The following is a 21,839-nucleotide window of genomic DNA, read 5'->3' on the forward strand; positions in this document are numbered from 1 at the left end:
ATAGGTATTAGAGACAAAAATTGTTTTTTGGTAGGGGAGGGATTGTTTTGGGTGGAATGAAGTAATAGTAGAGGTAGTTGGATGAGTCAGTGCAAGGGTGGAATGAGGGGGAGGGGTTTAAGTTGGAGCATGGCAAGGGCATTCCCATTTGGAAGAAAGATGAGAGAGTAGCTGAGATTTGAAATTTGTATGGTTAGGTAGGTTGTGTAGGTGTGTGGGGAGAGAGTTCCACTGTTTAGCTAAGGAGTGTGACAGCAATAGATGACCAGGAGGTCACACAGGTTTGTGTACCTGAAGGAGATTTTGTTTTTTGGATTTGAGTGAGCGGTTGGGAATGTAAGGTTTTAAGGAGGTAGAGAGAGATGGGCAGTTGACAAGCTTAAAGATGAGGTTGTGGGCAATGGTGAGTTATAGGTAACTGAGGTAGTTTGGTAGTTCAAGCCAGTTGAGGGTGAGGCGGGAGTGGCAGTGGTGGGATGAGTTTGTTTTTGAATTGGTTGCAAATTTGGAGATTTTGTGGTAGCAGGATTCAAGTTTGGACCGAAGGCCAAGATGGAGATTGGTGAAAAGAGGGGCACCATACATAAGGGAGGTGAGTAGGAAGGTGGATGCAAGAGTTTGATGGGTAAATGGGCTTAGGAAGCGCTTGTGCCTGTAGAGGAGCCCTAACTGTTGGTGGGTTTTCTTGATTGCGGAGCGAATGTGGGTGTCAAATTTTAGTTCTTCAACAGTAATGATGCCAAGAAGCTTGGTGTTGGGAACGATTTCAAGGAAGGTGTTGTTTTGACTCTGTATGGTGAATGTGGATTTGTCAATGGAGTTATTGGTAGGGGAAAAAAAACATTAGTTTGGTTTTATTTGCATTTAGTGCCAGATGGTTAGACTTCATCCAGGTTTCTGTTTTGGAGAAGGCTAGTTGGGTTTTTGCTAGGAGCTCGGAGGGGGAGAAGGCTGAACAGATGATTGTTGGGTCATCTGCATATTGGATGATAGATGAGTCTGGGATGGATTGGTGAAAGTTGTTAATGGATAGGTTGAAGAGAAGAGGGCCAAGAACAGAACCTTATGGGACACCTGTGGGTGTGGGAAGGAAGGGGGAGGTTGAAGTTTTCCATTGGACAGCTTGTTAGCGGTTGGACAAGTAGTTGGAAAACCAGGCGATGGTGGTGCGAGAGAGGTGTAGGGTGGAGAGTTGGGATATAAGTAGTATGTGTGAGATGGTGTCAAAGGCCTTTGACAGATCTAGGAATAGTGTGGATACAAACTTGCCTGAGTCGCATTCGAGGTTCATGGTTTCAAGAAAGGAAAGAAGGGCAGTCATGGTGCTGTGGCCAGGCCGGAAGCCGTGTTTGGTAGAGGAGATTGTTTAGTGTTAGGTGTGCCATGAGTTGTGCTTGTATTGTTTTCTCTAGTATTTTAGAAAGAGGGGAAAGGATGGCAATAGGCCTGAAGTTGGAGGTATTGGTATTTTTGCCACCTTTGTAGAGAGGGATAATGTAAGCATGGTGCTAGATAGAAGGAATGTATGATTCTTGTATGGTTCTATTTATAAGACTAGAGATGGGATAGGCAATGCTGTCTGTAGATTGTTTGAGGAAGGTGGTTGGAAGGCTCTTGGGTGCATTGTGACAGGGTTTTGAATTTGAAGAGAATTCTTTTTATAGTGCTTGTGGGGATGGGCTTGAGGCAGAAGGATGTGGAGGAACGTTGATGATTAGGGTGGTGGTTGAGGCAGGAAGGGGTGGTGCTGGAGGAGGGGGTTGGAAGGAGGCTGATAGTTTAGCTATGCAGTCTATGAAGAATGAGTTGAACTGGTTGGCTGTTTCAAGGTTGGAGAGCTTGGGGTCTGGGCAGGGGTTTTCTTTGTTGCCAAGATGCAGCATGGATGAGATGGAGTCCCAGAATTTTTAGGGATTTGTTGAGTGCAAGGACTGGAGTTTGCAGTAGTTTGCTTTGCAGTCTTTAATTATTAGTATTTTGCCGAATTTCGTAGTTGCTTATACTCTAGGAGGGTGTTGGGGTTTTTATGTTTTTGATAGTTTCCATTTATTTGTCCTTTTGGTGCAAGACTAGTTTAGTATCTTTTGATAACCATGGGCAGGGATTGGTTTTGATACGTTTGGTTCGAGGGGGGCTTCCTGATTGAGAAGGGTTAGGAATGAGTGGTTAAAGTAGGAAACGGCATCATCTAGAGGAAGGATTTTAGAGGGGACCAGTCAGTATGCTTTAAGCATTCAGAGAAAGTTAGAGGGTTGAAAGAGGAGAGGTTGTGGGTTTGGATGTAGTGGTGTTGTTTATGCAGTGGAGATGGGAGATGGTTGGCGAAGGCTGGTAGGTGATCACAGAGAGGATCAGGTAATGTTCCGGCTTTGGTGATAAGGTTTGGGTGAGTTATTAGGATCCAGTCAATGATGGTACCAGAGGTACCATCTTTTTTGGTCTGGTTGGAGATTGTATTAGTTGGCAGAAGTTGTACAGGTTGATTGTGTGGGACGGGGCTTCAAAGTTAATTGTATTCCAGTTGATGTTGGCATCACCGAGTATATAGGTTTCATTTTTTTATATTGGAGGAGAACCAAGACAGGATGTTTTCAAGAGTTTTGATATTATCACCAGGGGGAATATAGAGGGCAGCAATACCTATGAACTTGTGGTTGTTTATTTTTAGTAAACCTGTTATAATTTCAGCGTTGGCAAAGGTTGGTATTTTATTGGAGTAGGGAGTTATGGTATGGGAGGTAGGGTAGATTACTGCTACTCCGCCTCTTTTTTGTGGGCTCTGTCATTGCGAATGATTTGGAAACCTGGTGGTAGGATTTTGCTATCTTTTATATAGGTTTTCAGCCGGGTTTCAGAAATGGCGGTAATGTCGGAGTGGTTATGGCAGAGCCAGGCATGGAGGTTAGGGAGTTTGCTTTTTAGGCTTATTAATTTAATTTATTTGTACTGCAGGTTAGAAATTGCCTTCCCTATCAAGGATTGATATAAGAGTATAGGCAAAGAGAAAGAAATAGGGGGGTCCTAAATGAAAGACTAGCACTGGTAGAGTTTTTAGTAGAATCTAAACAGAAGCTGCCATTAAAAGTGAATAATTAGTAGAGCATATAAAATATTGCATGATAACTATAAGAATCAATCAGAGGAAGTTAGAAAGGATTGGGAAGAGAGACTGGATAAGCAATTCACAAAGAAACAATGGAAGGATATATGTATGTCTCCCAAATATGCAACAAAATCTAGAAGATTTAGGATTTTTGTTTGGATATGTTTACATAGATATTTTTTTACCCCAAGTAGAGTCCAGGGAATTTTTCCTCAGGTAGACAGCAAATGTTGGAAGTGTGACGAGGAAGAAATAGATAATTGGGGAGCATATTTTCCTAGGAGTGTGGTGAGTTGGCAGACTTCAAGGATTTCCTGAGGGATACACTGTCAGAGATTCTGGGTGAGCAGAGTTGTGTCATGAGGGAGATGATTTTTCTGAGCTATGATACTGAATCATTATTGCCTAGACATGGTAAGGCCTTGCGGTGTCTAATTATAGTGGCACTTACCAGAAAATGGAAATCAACATCTTAACCAACTATACTAAAAGTAGTGAATATAGTAACAGAGATAAAACAACTGGAATTGAGACCTTTAGAAAAGAGTGGGAGCAAACTACATAGGTAAAAATGGGAATTGTGGGAACAATACATAACGGGGGAGGAATGAGGTTTAAAGAAGGCAGGACTTAAATGAGCTATCTAATGTTTGACTGAAAGTGATTGGGTAGATTATAAGTGATGTATAATGTTTGTAAATGGGCATGTCAGCATGGTTTGTGATGTCAAATGCTTGCAACTATTGTTGGTGTGGTTTGTTTTCATTTATATAAATGTATGATTGCCTGCGTCATAAGTGATGATTTATTAAAGATGTTTCTTGTTTTTTAAAAAAAAAGGTCAAGAATTGAATAATTTATGTAATGTTGCTTAGGTTGTTTGATATATAGCAATATATGTGAATTATAATGTTTATAAACTTGTTAATAAAGTTTGATTACTATTATATAAATGTAAAATTGCCTGTGTCACAAGTGATAATTCAATAAAGATGTTAAAAAAATTATTGGCAGGTCTTCTTTAAAACAGTATCGGCTTTTGCATTTACTTGCAGTATCCCACAATATTCAGTCTTCTAAATGTTAGTGTTGTACCTTAGCCCCAATGAGTTTTCAGCTGAATGCTCTTGATATTATTCACTGTTATAGTCTTCATCAGTGGAATGTCCTGCCAGCAGGTAGCCCAACAATTGCCCCTATTTCAAGAGTTGTACCTTTACCTAACAACTACAGCTGACTTCCTCCCTCAGACGTCAGAGAGTTGGTGGGATAAGAAGTAACATTGGCCAACAGATCTTTCTTGCCACATTGTCAGTGACTGCTGCATGCTGCTTCTGAAGCGTCAACAGTCCAGCATTATGGCCTGCTTCCAGAAGAAGTATCCCATAGGGAATACTTTTTTCCAGTTTTTTTTTTTTTTTTTTTTTAATAGTTTTGTATAAAATTAATGTCTGATATTTAATCAGATGGTATACGTTTTTAATCAAAAAGAACAACTCTGCAGACTGTGGATAATAGATTTGTCATAAGGACTTTCACTCTCACTATGTTTTTGCCATTGCTTGCAGCATGACAGGGACTCCTGTCTACACTAGGCCAGGTTCACTTTGATGACAGTCAGAAAGAGAGCACAGACTCCACAGGAGTTTGTGACTCTTAAGAGGTTGCACATCTGGTCCCATACTGCTATAGTTATGTCCAAGGTCTCTGGGAACCTGCCTCTAAAAATGCAAAAACTTGAGAAATGACAACAGTATAAACATTGTGAAACTGGGAACAGCTGAACCAAAGCTACTCGCCCATCAGTTCGCTGGGATCAGAAATCTGGTTAACTTTTAGATGACCATTTGTCACTTTTCATCGTTCAGAAAAAATTATATAGTGCTGTAGTAACAGTCTTAAGTATAAGTTATGGCACCTTCTTTTTAAAATGAAATCAGGAATTGTCTTCTATTTGCTTATTTTAATTTAGTCTAATATTTTCTACCTACATCCTACTGTAACATAGTTGAAGTTACCACATAGACTTTCCAGTGTAAAAAAATAACTATTGCTGACACAGATCCACACTGTCGTTTCTTCTCTCCTTGACATATACTTTCTAGTAATTCCAATAACAACCCGCTTTGTACTCTATTCTTACTTTATTCTGCTTCTCATCCTCTAAAAATGATTATTCTTTGTCATTTTATTATCATCCCTGCACATTTTTTGAGATTTTTTTTGTTTCACCATCCCAGCCCTTTTTAATCAATTAGGAGCAGCAAGGCATACACTATGTATACAATGGAATACAATGTTTTATTTTCATACTCTGTGGTTGTACTGTCAATAATCTGTGTTGCAGTAAATTGGGTCTTAGTAGTATGTGTGGTTTTCTGTAAAGTAATGTAACAGTACAGCAACATTTGTGTGCATTTACTCTGTGAAAGTAAGGACATCATGCATTTTAAAAAGTGATTTATTATAAACTCTCTCAGTATTGTTAATTGCTGATGACAAATGGCAATATTTATATAACAAAGTAATTAAAATCGCTCATTTAGAGCATTATTCACATATTCTTACAAACTGTTAGGTGTCATCTTCATACACATGAGCTTTCACTAACACTGTTTGCAGCTTGTTAAATATCCCTGTCTTTTTTCCTCTTTTTGGAGTGTAATTGTGATGCTGCATGATATACACAGGCCTGTAATATGTGCATATACTTATTCATGCTGTATCTGCACTGACACAGTGTATGATTATCCAGGCCTAATCTATGAAATGGCATGTCTTTTTGTTTGTCTGTTTTTTCTTTTCAAAATCCCTAGTTGGCTAAATAGAATTTTTACTTAAGATCCTTATTTCAGGGGGTCTTCCAAGGTGACTGTACACTGATAAACAGCTTGACTTCAGCTCTCCCGATGTGAAAACAGAAACTCAGAAACTGCAGCCAGAGATATTGTCAATTTGAGTAAAATTCAGTTACTGGCTAGAAAGTACACTTCCTTGATGCCTGTGAAGTAAAAACTGAGAGATCCTGAAAGAAAATTAACAAGAAATGATGAAGAGAAAACACTGAATGGGAAGAATCTTGCAGCTTTTCATCAAAAAGGAATTCAAGCTCCAGCTTTGGTGAAAGACATGGCTTCAAGTATTCTAGGGAAAAAAAATAAGTCAAATGTGCTCAGAGCTGATTAAAATGAGTTAAACACTGAAGTATAGCGACTCAAATAACAAATGACTGGAAAAAAATGGAAGAAGCTTTAAACAGATATTCAGATAAGCTGATAAAACTACAAAAATCAGAGGCTGAAATGAAGAAAAGGCTGGCTGAGTATGAGGCCGCTCAAAAAGAGATACATCAAAAATAGTAGTATTAGAGGACAGAGCACTTAGAGAAAGCTGAGATTTTCTGATGTAGCAAATAAACGAGAATGAATAGACAGTATTAATTTTATGAAGGCACATATAAGCAACTGGACTGGTATTCCACAGCAGAAACTGTTAATTGAAAGGCAAACCATGTGTATATGTCAAACCTGGCAATGACAAAGCAGCCAAGACCTTTATTAATAAAGATGCAAACTTGCCAGTAGAAAAAGTTGATCCTCACAAAACTGTGACAAAAGGGCAAAGTATTAAAAGCTGAAGATGACTGAGTGTTTGTGGAAAATGAATACTCACTGTACATCAGGCAGAAGAGACGTACATTTATTCCAATAATCAGGGAGTGTCAAGAGGCAGGTGTGAGAATCAAGCTGCTATGTTCATAATATTCTTTTCTGGAGGATCAACATCATTTTTGATGCAGAACAATTTAAGGAGGAAATGCAAAAGTTTGCCCAACAAAAACATGAGCCATCAAGCAGAAGGGGACGTTGTTTCTCATTCTTCTGATAATATGCCACATGGATAAACTTTGCTAGTGAAACCTTTTCTATTGTTCCAAAGGAAAATGTTTGAGAGACAGAGAAATGTACAGGAGTTAATCAGTAGAAGTGGGTGCACCATGGAATTGAACCAGAATCTAGAGTAGGGAGGTGGAAATGAACAGGAAGAATACCAGCAACAGGGAAATTAGTGAATAAATATGAGATTGCAAATCATCTGTCACATTTCAAAAGTATAACTGTATAAAGAGCAAGTGGAAAGTATGGACTTTTGTTGACTTTGTTAAACTTGTCTGTAACTGAAAGGCATTTGTCTCATTTCATGTTTGGAAGGCTTCTGAGGGGAGGAGGAAGGATAAAGGGAACTATAAGAAAAACATTTTTTTCTTAATGGCATTTCTGTGAAACTTTTCACAATATAAGTTTCATATTTTATAGTAACGTATTTTGTAGTTTTATAGTATAGTTCATGTATGTAATAAAGTTATTAAAGTAAACAGTTGCCTTTTTTCCTTCGTCTTCTTCTTTTTCCTTTTTTGGTATTACAAAATGTAGGCATTACAATACAAAAAGAGAAGAAAAGCTTGACAAAAACATGTTTAAGTTAATAGGTTGTAATCTGGATGTAATGAGGTAGGTGTAAAACTACACAGATCATAATATATGTAAAGATGATATCTTTTATTTTACTTCTGCATAGGTGCATGTCTAGATTAAGACCCCTGGCTTAGTCTAATAAACACATTTAAAGTGGAAACAAGTAAATATAACAACACCAAAAATAATGAAGTTTTCCTTTAGCAATAAGTGATTCACCTTGTCTTTCAGGCTGCAACAGAGGACTTCATTTATCCTTTTTCTCTTACTTTTTAAGTTAAATGGGGCTTGTGTTAGCAGCTGTCTCTTTGGCACAAGTGTTCCTATTTAGAGGGTTAAATTTAATTGTTTGAAGATGTACATAGTTATGTGTGTTCCTATTAAGTTACTAGGTTCTGGGGGGTTTTCTGAGGGGTTTTTTTGAAAGTTTTTATTAAAATAAAAAAGTCTTGTAAAATGTGACGTAGATTCCAATGTTAATTATAAGAAAAAATGTGTAGAGGATTAAACTGCCAAACATTAATGACATTTAAAAAGCTGCCATATATATATATATATATATATATATATATATATATATATATATATATATATATATATATATATATATATATATATATAATAGCTATATCCAAAACAGCCACATGAGTATCAAAGGTTGACAGTAGTAAAATATAAAGTTCAAAAAGCACAAATGCATACTGATATCCACCACGGCAAGTAAAATAAAGTAAAATATTTTTGCAGATAAGCACTTTCGAGCTACTGCTCTTCTTCAGATCACATAAAACATGTTAACATCAACCACTTTTAAAATACTTAACAGCCAATAAAGTCAAAGATGGGGTCCACACCCCTTTAATAAAGGTTTTAAAGGCATACATCCATTTAAACCTGGTAACTGGTCTGCCTGCAAATTGGCTATCCATTTAACTCATTCAGTTCTGTCTAATGTGTAACATCCCCACTCCTTCTGTTATCTTGCTGTATCTGTAGTACCATAACTACAAATGTATGTCCTTGGTGCAGTTTAGTATGATGGGCTAAGGCATTATGCTTTGACTTTACCCTAATGCCTATATGCTGCAAAATTTGCTGTTCCAACATCCTGTTATTTTTCCCACATAATATGAAATGCAGGATGTGCATTTAGCTCAGTGTTGATGCATTATTTCATTACATCTAGAGTTTAAACTTACATTTCAGTTGGCAAGATTATATCAAAAATACAAGAGATGGCCTAAATCTGTATGGTGGTAACCCAGTTACCAGTGCAAGTACAATTAAAAATCTGAAAGCTGGCTTTAGAAACCAGTAGCAAGAAAATACTTTTCTCCTTGGATACATGGACTGCTTTTTTGTGTGCCTGTTGCCTGGCCAAATTGTAGACATCTTTGACAATAAAGGATGTTGTAATGGCAAGCAGCCATCACAGCCGCAGAGTTCTTCTTTCACAAGGTAATCTTTATCTACCACTGGCCAGATGCATTTTCTTTGAGTGTGGGTTTCAGTGCTGTTTCAATGAATGTGAGTTTCAAGGGCAGACAAGTTTTAATGCTAAGTTTATTTTCATCGAGGGACTGTACTGCTTTATTTAGCAGATGTCTATTAGTGTTTGTGCTATAAAATGTAAAATGAAAGTTTTAAATGAAATCAAAATAATCATTGTAGAAGTAAAGCAGTATGCAGTATGCACATTACAGTGTTTATGGTAAATGGGGCGAAATAGCCAAGTAATGGGACATTGGAATTTAGAATGGCTGCAAGGGACTCTGGGGCCATATTTTGATGGTCAAAGAAAAAAACCTCTGGTATTCCACCACAGCAAAAATCCACCACAACAGAGTCCTGTGTCAAACAGCAAGCAAATTGAATGGAAAAAGTAAAAGCACTTATTGTTTTATCACTATGGAGTTTTAATGCAGTTTTTACTTTTTCCATTAAATTTGCTTGCTGTTTGACACAGGACTCTTATCGTGGTGGATTTTTGCTGTGGTGGAATACCAGAGGTTTTTCCTTTGTTTGTTTCACTTTTCCACTGGTAAACCTTCAACAAGTGTAAGATAGTTTTTTCCTTGATATTTTGGTTGTCGGTTCTTCAGTTTGCATTTGAAAGTTGGTATCCCACAATTCCATTTGATTGGGTGATATTACATAATTCTGTATGCAAATGTTATGTTAATCAGCAGACAGATTTGTACCTATTTTCACGGACCTTTGTCCAGATTTTTGATGTTTCCAGGTTGAGATGTATGCTGGGGACCTATCATCAAATCTATCTCTATGTTTAAACCAGAGTCTCCCTCTAGTCCTTCTCATGGTTTTAGATTTGGATGTTCAATCAATGTTTAGTAACATGGTTTGGTCAATTATATTTTTATATTTCTATATAAGAAGATGGTTTACTAGGTTTAATGGGTTCTGAAATGGTCTGAGGAAGCAGTATTCTGCAGAATATCAGGGACAAAGGAAAAGAAGAGTGCTTATTTTAATTTTGAAAGAGCTCCATTATTGATAGAAGATGAAAAAAGATGATGGTAGATTTGTAGTAGTAAGGGGCTACTGGCAAAGGATGAGAATTTATATTCCACCTAAAACTGCTATTTCTGAGCTTAAAAAAATGGGGAAAAACAATCGGCTTTCATCAGGGAATATTAATTATAGGCTGGGACTAGAATTTGATTTACAACAATGAGGTTTTATTGGGGGGCTAGAAGAGAAAATATAACAAAAGAGGGTAGACTTCTGAAGAAATTTATGAAAGTATTTGGTATGAAAGACATGAATTTGGTAGCAAGGACTTGGGAAAATGTGCATGTTATTCCCCAAGGTGCAATAACTGGTCTAAACTGTGATAGGAATTACATTTCACGGGAACATGTCCATTTAATTGAGAACTTTGATACACACCCAATAGCGATTTCAGATCATGTGCCAATAATTACTAAAATAAAAATGCAGGGTAATGAAGTAAAGATGAAACACTGGCACTTCCCAACCAACCTGTTAAAAAGAGAGGAATTTAAGGAATGGGTAATGGAATTTATCTGGCCGTTACTAGGGAAGATAGAAAGTACATCAGAAGTTATAGCTAATGAGTAGGATAAAGTGAAAGTGGAGTTTAAAAATATGGTAGAAATAAAAGAAAAAGAGATCCGGTTAAGACGTAATAAGAATTATTTAGAGGGGCTGACAAAGCTTAAATTACTACAAAATAAGGGGAATCTCACAGAACGAGAGGAAACGCAATTACGGAGTGCTAAGGAGAAAATAATGGAGTACCTGGATAATATACATGAGTTTACGAAGTTTGCTGTTCAACAACTGCTTTTTGATAACTCCAGAGCACAAAAACTTTTGGCACAATGACTTAGACAACAGAAAGTAGAAAGGGTTATTGGCAGACTTAGGGTGTCTATAGCAAGAAAAACATGACCAGAGTTCCTGTGGAGGTATTAGAGATGTTGCTGAAATTTTATGAAAATTTATATAAAACAGGTAAGTAAGGAAATCAAGAAAAAGCACAAATGGAAATATTTATGGAACAATTAACAGTAAGATAGGAGGAGATGAGATAAAAAAAAACATGATGTACAGGTAAGTCTCCAGGAGCAGATGGTATTCTGGTAGACGTTTGCAATTTAGGAGGGAATAAAGTGACAAAAAAAGTCTGAAAGGTTTTATTTAACAGTATTTTAAAAGGAGGAGAGGCACCAACATCCTAGAAGAAAGCAGTGGTGGCTGTAATACCTAAAGAGGGTAAAGACCCATCAGATCCAGCTTCAGACAGGCCCATTTCAATATTAAACCATGATTATAAAGTGTTTATGTCTATAATGACTAAAAGGATGGCAAAGGTGTGCCAAAATTGATAGATATGGATCAGTGTAGTTTTGTGGAGGGGAGGCAAACATTTGACAACATTAACTGAGCAATGGTGATCCAGAGGGAAGCAGAATGTAAGAAAATACCACTGTTATTGGTGGACCTTGATGCAGAGAAAGCCTTTGACAAAGTAAGCATTTTGTGATACAATAAAAAGGTTTATTGGAATGATATATGAAGGATCAGAGGCAAACATCAAAGCCATAAGATTCCTGTCTGATAACTTGTGTCTGAACAGAGGTACCAGCCAGAGGTGTCCTCTTTCCCCTTTGTTATTTGTGCTATTTTTAGAGTCACTGGCAAACAAAATAAGGGACTCAGAAATTCAAGGATGTAATTGGTGCAGTGTTCAAGAAAAGATGGTGTTATTTGCAGATGATACTATTTTGTACTTTATCAAATCCAAAAAGGACATCTCAGTGTTGTAGAATATTCTGACAGTTCTGGATTTTTTCAGGATATAAAATTAATGAAGATAAAACAAAGGCTATAGGTGTAAACTATGTACCAAACTATGTACCAACAGATTTACTTCAAAATACCGAATACTTACATTATATAAACCCACTTCATTGAACCTTCATTATATCGAACTTCCCAGAACTACAAAAAGGAACCCCAGGAAAGGACCCACTCGACCACTAGGCCAAAACAGCAAACAGCAAAACAAACCCCCCTCCCAACTAAATATACAAACTCTGAGATCGCACTATATTGGAGGAAGGACAGAGTTCACCATGGTGGCCAAGTGGTTCCTTTCCCAGAGTTTCTTTTCATAGTTCCAGGAGTTCGATGTAATGAGGTTCGTTGAAGTGGGATTCGATAATGTAAGTATTCGATATTTTGAAGTAGACCCATACCAACACATGAATTGATCCAGCAATACCTATATTTATAGGTACATGATAAAATGAAATATTTAGGAGTATGGATTAAAAAATATTCGGTTATAGCAGCTAAGGATATGTGGGAAGAGACTAAACAAAAGGTAATACAAAACCTGATAAACTGGAAGCAGTTGTCTATGGATATGTATAGCAAGATACAAGCAAAAAAATGTTTATAGTCCCTTTAGTTTTATACACAGGTCAGGCATATTTTTATCAACACCACGAATGGATCCAAAGTTATAGTTTATTGCACTGAAACTCACAGAATGAAAGAAGATCCATTAATAAAATGAAAGAACATTCAGAGAAAATATAGTCTACCTTAAACTGTACCAAACTGTCATGAAACTAGTTAGGTAAAAAACAAAATATTACCTCAGTATAATGAAGATTTTGGCTGTATGAAATAAAAAAATTGATTAGCACAAAAGGTCTTTAACTCACATTATGTCATAAGATTCACTAGAAAATTATTATAGTAACAATAGATCATGTTTAAACCATCATGAGATGTTAGAATAATAAATCACATTTTATCATTAAGTCCTGGTGAGAAAAGCCCACCAAGTTTGACTATCCATCTTTTCTCCTTGTTGTTTAGAATGTCATGCCATCCTGTTTTAATGGTGTGTCTGTATAGTGCATTTGTGATCCTGCAGTTTCTAATGTCACCCAGATGTTCTGATATTCTGATGCGAAATTGTCTGGATGTTTGACTTGATGTCATATAAATGACCAGTATTTCTACTTGTGAAACTTTTGGTTAAATATCCTTCCAAAAGAGGGTGAGATTTAAGTATATTCCAATGTGGCCTCATTTGCACCAATCTATGCAGATCTGTACATTGAACAGCATATCATTTATGATGAATTGCATAATGTGACATCTGGAGGAGATATTTGGATGACTGTTGGCTAGTGTGGAAAGGTGATCCAGATTACCTTCAAGAATTCATGGAACATCTTAATGGAAAAATTTACTGTGGAATATGATCTGAATGACATTCATTTTTAGATGTCCACTACAATATAATACCCTATTACATGCCAACAGTCTCCATCCAAAGTTTCTGAGAATAAAAAGAATATGTTCATCGGAACAGGATTTGAATAAGCATCATGATGATTTAGCCAATAGATTTTTGGCCAGAGGATATCATTGGAATACGATCAGTTGTGCTGCACAATGGAGTAATAACAAACCTAGGGATTCATTGCTAGTCTATAATAAACAAGTTAGATCTGATAATCTAGATGCATGCAGATTTGTCACTACATATGGTAGAAACAGTCACAATCTCATTAATATCATTAATACACATTGGAATAGAAGGATATTTACTTTTCATACAGGAAGGGCAAAACACTAGGTTCCCATTTTTCTTATTACAACATGGGGACAATTAAATACTGGTCATTTATATGACATCAAATTTTATCAGGATATCAGAACATCTGGGTGACATTAGAAACTGCAGGATCACAATTTATTATTCTAACATCTCATTTCGATGGTTTAAACGTATTCCCATTGTAACCCCAATATGATCTATTGTTACTATAATAATTTTCTAGTGAATCTTATGAAATTTTTTCAATTGATCACATAAGCTTGGTTGCCGGGCACCAGCCATACTTGCTAGCTTCATCTTACACTGAATATTTTTATCAAAAAAGAAGCGGCTGTGGACAATAATTAATAGAGTTGAACGTCTTTATTTGGGAGGGGAAGAGGAAAAGAGTTAAGTGGGTAAGTTGATCCTCCCAACAGAACAAGAAGGTTTAGGATTAACTGTTTTGAAGGGATATTTCAGAGCTACTCAGTTAAGGCTCTTATACATAACACAAGTAGAAACCTACAATTCAAAGTGGAAATGGATGATGATGAAAAAGGGGAATAATTCAAGAAATAAGGAAAGAATGGGATTTCAGATGCGGATCCTTAAGGAGAATAGCAGCAGTCATATAGAATGTTATATTCATAAAGTAGCAAAATGTACACTAAGAACTAAGCCATCATGGGAATGGAGAAAGGACATTCTACTGATAGGGTTGACTGCATTTAGGGGTACAGAGAATAGGCAAGAGGAGGCTGGAATTTACTGGAGGAAGGTGGCAAAGGAACCAAGGTACTGGGAACAAACAATTAGAGAAAGGTGACAGAATAAGAAGAGACCAAGAAGGCATTTGGATTGAAAGCTAGTGATCCCCTTCCTTATCAGGGATTGATATCAGAATATAGACGAAGGAAGGGATAAGGGAATCCTAAATGAAAGACCTTCACCAGTTGAGTTTTTAACTGAGTGTAGAATAGAAGCTGCTGTTAAAAAAACAGGACATATAAAATATTGCAAGATAAATGTATAAATCAATCAGAAGAGGTCAGAAAAGATTGGGAAGAGAGATTAGATATACAATTCACAAAGAAACAATGGGAAGGACATATGTATGGCTCCCAAATATGCAACAAAGTGTAGAAGACAAGATTTTTACCTGAAAGTGTTTGCATAGATACTTTTATACTCCAAACATACTCCAAAGAATTTTCCTCAAGTAGATGGAATCCTAAATACAAGATGTGCACTGTCAGAGTTTTTAATTGAATCTAGAACAGAAGCTGCTGTTAAAAAGGGATAATTAGTATGACATATAAAATCTTGCAAGATAACTATAGGAATCCATCAGAAGAGGTCAGAGATTGATTGAGGATTGAGAAGAGAGAGAAGTTATACAGTTCACAGAGAAACAATGGAAGGACATAGCTATGGCTACCAAGTATTCAACAAAGTCAAGAAGATTAAGGATTTTTACCTGGAGGTCTTTGTATGGATATTTTTAGATTTCAAGTAGACTCCAAAGAATTTTTCCTTAGGTAGATAGCAAATGTTGGAAGTGTGATGGGAAAGCAGTAACTGGGAACCATACCTCTCAAGTGTCCCTCATTATGAGGAACATTCTTCAATTACAGTCTTAAACAGTCCATGTTTTTCAGTGTTCCACATGGAAAGGGATTGTCACACATTCATTGTTAAGAACTGTTTTAAACAATGTGTATGGCAAATTATACTAAAATAATACAGAATTATATTAATTCATCACACAGACTTTTTAATTATAAAGTAATACAGTCTAACAACTATAAAATGAACTTTGTAGTCAACTTTGTTATTAAGCTGTTAGTATGTTGAAGTGAGACCCCAAACCCATGTGCAAAAATAGGAAAAAAGGGTTGTGGATGGATGGATGGATACATTCAACAGTTTGCCAATTTGTCACAATTTATTCCACATTTTGGAGGAAGAAAGCTGAGAGCTATGCTGAGAGCATATGTTTTGGGAGTGTAATGAGTTGGCAGACTTTAAAAATCCCCATACAGAGTACTCTCTTGGGAATACTGGGTGAGCAAATGAGTGTAACTAAGGAAATTATTTTTTGAGCTGGGAAACAGGGTATGAATTGCCTAGATACAGATTACTAGAAAATGGAAATCAAAATCTAAACCAACTATACTTGAAATAGTGAATATTGTAATGGAGAAAAGAACAGGAAATGAGATCTTTAGAAAGGGTGGGGCAAGTTACATAAAAATGGAAATTGTGGGAACAATACATGCTGAAAAATGTTTTGGAAGAAGAATAAGGTTTAAGAGAAGGCAAAATTTGAATAATTTATGTAATGTTTATTTGTTTTATTTATATTTTTTAATGTTGCTTAGACTGCAGGATATGTAGCAATATATGTGATAAGTAATGTTAGTAAATGTGCACTTGTTAATATGATTTGATTACTTTTATATAAATGTAAATTTGCCTACATCACAAGTGATAATTCAATAAAGGTATTTAAAAAAAATGATGTGTGTTGTTGTTATTACTGCTCATTAGCACACTAAATGGAAAATGGCTTCTGCTTCCAAACCTATAATTTGTATAAAGCAAATGTATTTATCCCAAAGGTAAGTGTACCAAGTAAGGACTGGAAAAAAAGCAAAACTATCCAAGCAAATATACTAGACAGGCAAACGGGCAGAAAAATAGATAATATTCTGTAAAACTTTAAGCATGTTGTATAGCAGCTCAGTACTTACTGTCAGGTTACCTTGAGCAAACTAGTAAACAGTAAATATATAAGGTTACCAAGACCAGTAGGTGTAGGCATGCCAGGGGTTCTTGTCAGCATTACTGAAAGACTGGCCACACATGGGGAACCATCATTTGTACTGTCGCTATTCCTGCCAGTATGCCAGAGTAAACAGCCACTTATAGCAAGACAGTAATTCCTTATCCATTTATTAAACATGGCATAGTGCAGAAGTACTTTTATTTTTTTTTCTTTTGTGTTAATTTCAGTGACTTTTACACCAGAAGAGATTGCTTCTCAGGTTGGAGGTGGTGTTGTGTGGAGGAAAGCTACCTCATAAATAGCTCTGAGTGCATCACGGGTTTGGGAACCAAGTAAAGGAGATTCGAATGCTAGAAATGAAGTTCTGTGTTTAGTGTTAATAAAGTACTTTCTTGAAAGAGGCTTCTTTGAATAGTGATTCATAATTGACCTTTACACGAAAAGCAAAGTTTTCAGAAATTCCCAGCCTTACTTCAGAAGCAAATCTCTGCTTCCAAAACTAAATATAACTTACTCTAAGGTCTGGCATGACATTAATGTATTTGTTTGGGGAGGACACCACCCCTTCATGGGAGGTACTTGTGGGGAGATTGTTCCTTACTAGTTATTTGTTTGTGAAGCTGTGAATTTCAGCATTGTTTGGAAGTCTCATCTTTCACATCATGTAGATCTGGCATTTTATTTTCAGAACATGGAACTATATTCAACATCTTATAGAGACCGTGTAGTTAAGAAAGCAGACAGAAACAGCACTGTAGTTCTAAAGTTGCAACAAGTTGGCCTCCACACATAGCTGGCTAGATAAATTTATGCAACTGTATACTTGTAGACATGATAGTGTATACCCACCAAGAAATATTATTTTATTACTGTTTGTGTTTGACTTGAGGCCTGTTTTCTTGGAAGAACAGAGATGGTAGTTTTAAAATTGTGAAAATTGACCAGGACACCAGTGAAATGTCCCTGTTCTACTTTCCAGCAAGTGCCATGGAATCTTTAACAGTTACCTAAGATATCACCAACTCAGGCAGGTGGATCCTGTGTTTAATATCTCATCTGAAGGGCAGCAACTCAGAAGTCAGCCCCCACCCAATGCTGGATGCACTGCCAGTATTGGAAAATGAATGCAGACATGTTGTGCAAGCATGCAGTTGATCCATTGACATTAACAATATGTGATGTCACTGGCAAGAAGTGAACCAAGTTAAACGCAGTTTATATTGCCTATTGCAGGGCTAGGGAATACCTACAAACTGCTCCATGTAACTAGTAAATAAGCAGTGTAATACCTGACCTCAGCTGTGATGGCCTTATCATTTGATCTTGGGTTCTTATTCTTAGCACCCCAAAGCATATTGAACTGAACCAAACTACTGAATTGAGGCACTGTGTCTGCAATGTTGCTAACATGGGCATCTTTCTATGAGAACCTGAGATATGATTGCTTGAAAACTACATCAATAATCACGTTAGATTGACAGATGTCTGTTGCATTCAAAGAAATAAGACAGATCAAAAGAATTTTTTTTTCATTTTTGCAGGAGTGAGCAGCAAGTTCACCTGAGCTAATATATTCCAGCATCACAGTCACACAGCAGTAAGGAATTGAGAAACTCCACAAAAACTGTACTGTGCACCACAGCCTCAGGCAGTCCTTGTTCTTGCTTTAATAAGATCAGGCAAATGATTTCAAGAGATCAGAGTTGAAAAGGGCACTGCCAGTCATGCATCTGTAGGATCAAAAGTGAAGGCCATGACCTTTTTTTTTCTGTGTCCTCTTCTGTCCTGTCACATTCTTTTGTTCTTTTTTCCTTTTTTAAACACCTTTTTAACTGTAATAATAACATTAATAACTTATATCTCCTGTAAGAAAAACAACTATGCACAAAAATCTGTATTCATGCTAGCTACACACAATTAAGTTTATTGCGTATTATTCTCTTCAAAAACAGAACAAAAAAGTCCAGTAGTGACAGTATGGGACATAAACTTTTTATAAACCTTGTATTATGTATACTTATAACTAAATATATTTGACATAACATGTAAAGATCCATACATAATATCTAAAAATATTTTTTAACCTAGCAAAGATGACCAGTATCAGCATAAACTTATCTACTTATCTATTCCCCAGGTTATTTAAATGTCACTAATACACAGAAACCAAAAATCATTTCCTTCCAAAGAAGATAATGTTCTGTGTAGTACCCATGAAGCACATTCCTTCACTGCTTTCTATATGCCCTTTACCTGTCAACAGTTCCTTAATGTATGTAGGTAGTCTGTATTAGCATCTCCATTGCCAACATTTTGTAGCTCAAGACTTAATCATCATTTTGTAGGAGGATGGGGTGCTGTGACAGTAGTGTATTAGTTTGAACTGTGTAAAAACCAAAAAGGAGCTGGCAGAAATTGTCTCCATAATGTATGATGACACTGTAAGTCTGTGAAGCAAACATTTGCTAGAGAGCTGCATTCAGTTCTTAAAGCCTAAAGAGATATACCCAAGGATTCAGAACAGTTCCACTGCTCACAGTAAGAGCTGCAGTAAAAAGGGCCTCTTTCTTTGATGCTGTATTTTGTGATTCAGTGACATATTAGCCACAATTAGGAAACATCTCATTATCAGCTAATTTGCATGTCAGTGAATCAACATTAGTTACAATGAGTGCAGCTCAATACTTTGCTGAGGTAGTTAACAGTAGTAATCTATGCATCAGAATGACACAGGTACTCTCCCACACACATATACAAAGTAAAATACACACACACACACACACACACACACACACACACACACAAACACATGCACACACTGTATCCATCCATCTGTTGTCAGAACATCTCTGGTGTTTCCTTTTTTCCTGCCATCATAAATTCCAGATGATTACAGTCAATCATTAATGTAATTTGTTGCAGTTTAACAATTCATATCCTTTAGTAAATGCATAGTAGTTAAAAAGCTGTTATTGTAGCACCTTTATAAGTTTATAAAATTAGTAATTACAGTCTGTTCGTGATAGTCTGTCATTGTCCCCCATTTCTTTTGGCATTGTCTAGATTTCTTGCACTATCAGGTTAAGAGGTATGCTTGTATGTGCCCTGCCCCTTTCCCTCGTAATCAGGGTTGCCAGACGTCCCTATTTGGGCGGGACTGTCCTCAGATGAGCAACCTGATCCAGAGTCCCACCCTGCTGGTTTAAATCCCGGCCAACCTCCGCTTTGTTTGTTTTTATTTTTTTTTTTGATTGGCCCGTATACCTGGCATACAGGCCAATCAAAAATCGCTAAACACGGAGCTTCTTCTGTTCCGCATTAAACAGAAGTAGGTCCATGTTTAGCGATTCTTGATTGGCCCGTATGCAAACACGGAGCTACTTCTGTTGAATGCGGAACTGCAATGTTCTGCATTAAACACAAGAAGCTCCGTGTTTAGTGTGGATCTACTGTTCTTTAATGCGGAACTCTGTTCCGCATTAAAGAGCTTTTTTTTTTTTTGTTCTCCCTACCATGCCGATATGAAATCTGGAAACCCTGCTCGTAACTCACAAACTGTTGCAGGCAATGGAGGATGATGGCATCAAGCCCATGACTGTAAGATATAATGCATTAGTAATTCATAATGTTAACCTTCTGTGCTAGGCTACTGGAATAAAGCTGGTCCTTTAACTGTGAGCTTCCAAACCTAGAAAACACTTATGATGAAATAATAATTTCAAAGCACTGCATAAAAATTAAAATAAAAATCATAAATTCCACTGAATGCTTGCATAACAAAGTGCTAAGTTTCTGGAATGAAGGTGTAGGCCAATAATTTCATATCCATGGCTGTGTAATGGGTGTCCAGAGTTGTACTTGAATATGAAGATTATGTAATGTCACCATCTATTTGGCTGAAGAGAATGCACAGTATTTATAACCTATGATTATATAAGCAAGAAGAACTTGAAAAATAAACCTTATGGCATTTGGATAGCAGGCCTCTATGAAATACACAGATACTTTTTCGCAGTATCTTTGATCATCACTGCTTTCAGGAGCATGACAGAAAATGTTGACGTGAAATGGAATATCTATTAATTCAGAAATGGTGTAGGGTCTTGTTGCAGATAGTGCCATTTTCTGCAGCAACACAGAGGAATGTTGTAATCATGCAATGCTTTAGAAGATCCAGCCTCGATATACAGTTTGCTTAACCTGTCATTTTTTTAATACTTTAGATTGCCTTCTTCAAGAAAGGAATGGAGATGTTTTCTAAAAGACTGGACAGCTTTTTATCATCAGTTTCAAATACAATAAAGAGGTAACTAGCTATTTCTCTACATTTTCTTTACTGAATATTTTTGTCTACACTACTTGTTTTTATGCGGTATTTTCCTTTTTGTATGTGTTTCTATTAGCTGTAGTAATTTGACCATCATGTTGGAAAATAATTTGAGGCTGTCACACCCCTTAATACATAATTGCTTTTATAGTCTATAGTCTGTCTCCAGAAAATAAAGCTAAAACCCATTAGATTGCAGATCCACACAATGAAAGAAGTTATGCTTTAATAAATATTTCTTGTAGTCAAATGTCATTAAACATTCACCTCAAGTTTACACTTTAAAAGCCACAAGATTAAGCATTGCATCTGGACCGTTGTAAATAATGTGCTAGAGAAGTAGACCGCAACAAAAATTATATAAACAAAGTTTGGTAAACTACTATTGCACTAAACTGTGAGAATTCTAAAGCCACTGTTTAGATGTGAGGAAATAGTAATACCACTGACCTTCCTGGTGGGGACCATCCCCCCAAATCCACCCAAAATATAGTATATATATTGAAGTTGTAGCATCTCAGGGTAAGTTATATATCCTTAGCCAAGTTGTTTTTAGATTCCTAGTACTTCTACAGCCTTTTTCGCACTGTAGTAGTTTTGCTGAATTTAAACTCTGTAATTTGTTGTGTTCTTGACATTAAACATTGCTGTGTCTTGAGGCCTCATTGATCTGAATTATGCCTTTTTACTCCTCCTTCTCATCATCTTCAAGAACAAAGTGTGAAAATGTTATCATAATTCTTAATCTAGGCCACATGAAGAGGCTTGCCTTTTGTTTGTGTCAGTTGTTTTGGACAATATTATCTACAAGTGGCCAAGATGAAATTGCTCAGATGTCAAGTGCTTAAATCACAAGATGCCAAGGAGTACAACACTGAACAGTATGTTCCATTAAAATCTTTACCAATGCATTTTCTAAGAGTGTTCCCCCTTTTTGCTGTTTATGCAGTGGTTGTGAGGGGCTTGCTTTGACTTAATTTGTCAGCTTTCTGTGTTTTCAGGATCAGTTTTTGGTGTTTTGGTTCCTCTGTGTCTTG

At 36.5% G+C, this 21,839-nt stretch overlaps 1 protein-coding gene across 1 annotated transcript in view; it reads left to right on the top strand.

Annotated features, from left to right (window-relative positions):
* APPL2 (adaptor protein, phosphotyrosine interacting with PH domain and leucine zipper 2) overlaps positions 1–21,839 on the top strand; it is a 1,154,621-nt gene that overhangs the window by 715,272 nt on the left and 417,510 nt on the right. The window contains exon 9 of the mRNA XM_044087826.1: positions 20,699–20,781. Coding sequence (XP_043943761.1) covers positions 20,699–20,781 — 83 coding nt within the window. The remainder of the gene's footprint in view (positions 1–20,698; positions 20,782–21,839) is intronic.

The sequence above is a fragment of the Protopterus annectens genome, chromosome 11.part0 (genome assembly GCF_019279795.1).
Source record: "Protopterus annectens isolate FY-2018-M chromosome 11.part0, PAN1.0, whole genome shotgun sequence".
In the NCBI taxonomy this organism is placed as follows: Eukaryota; Metazoa; Chordata; order Ceratodontiformes; family Protopteridae; genus Protopterus; species Protopterus annectens.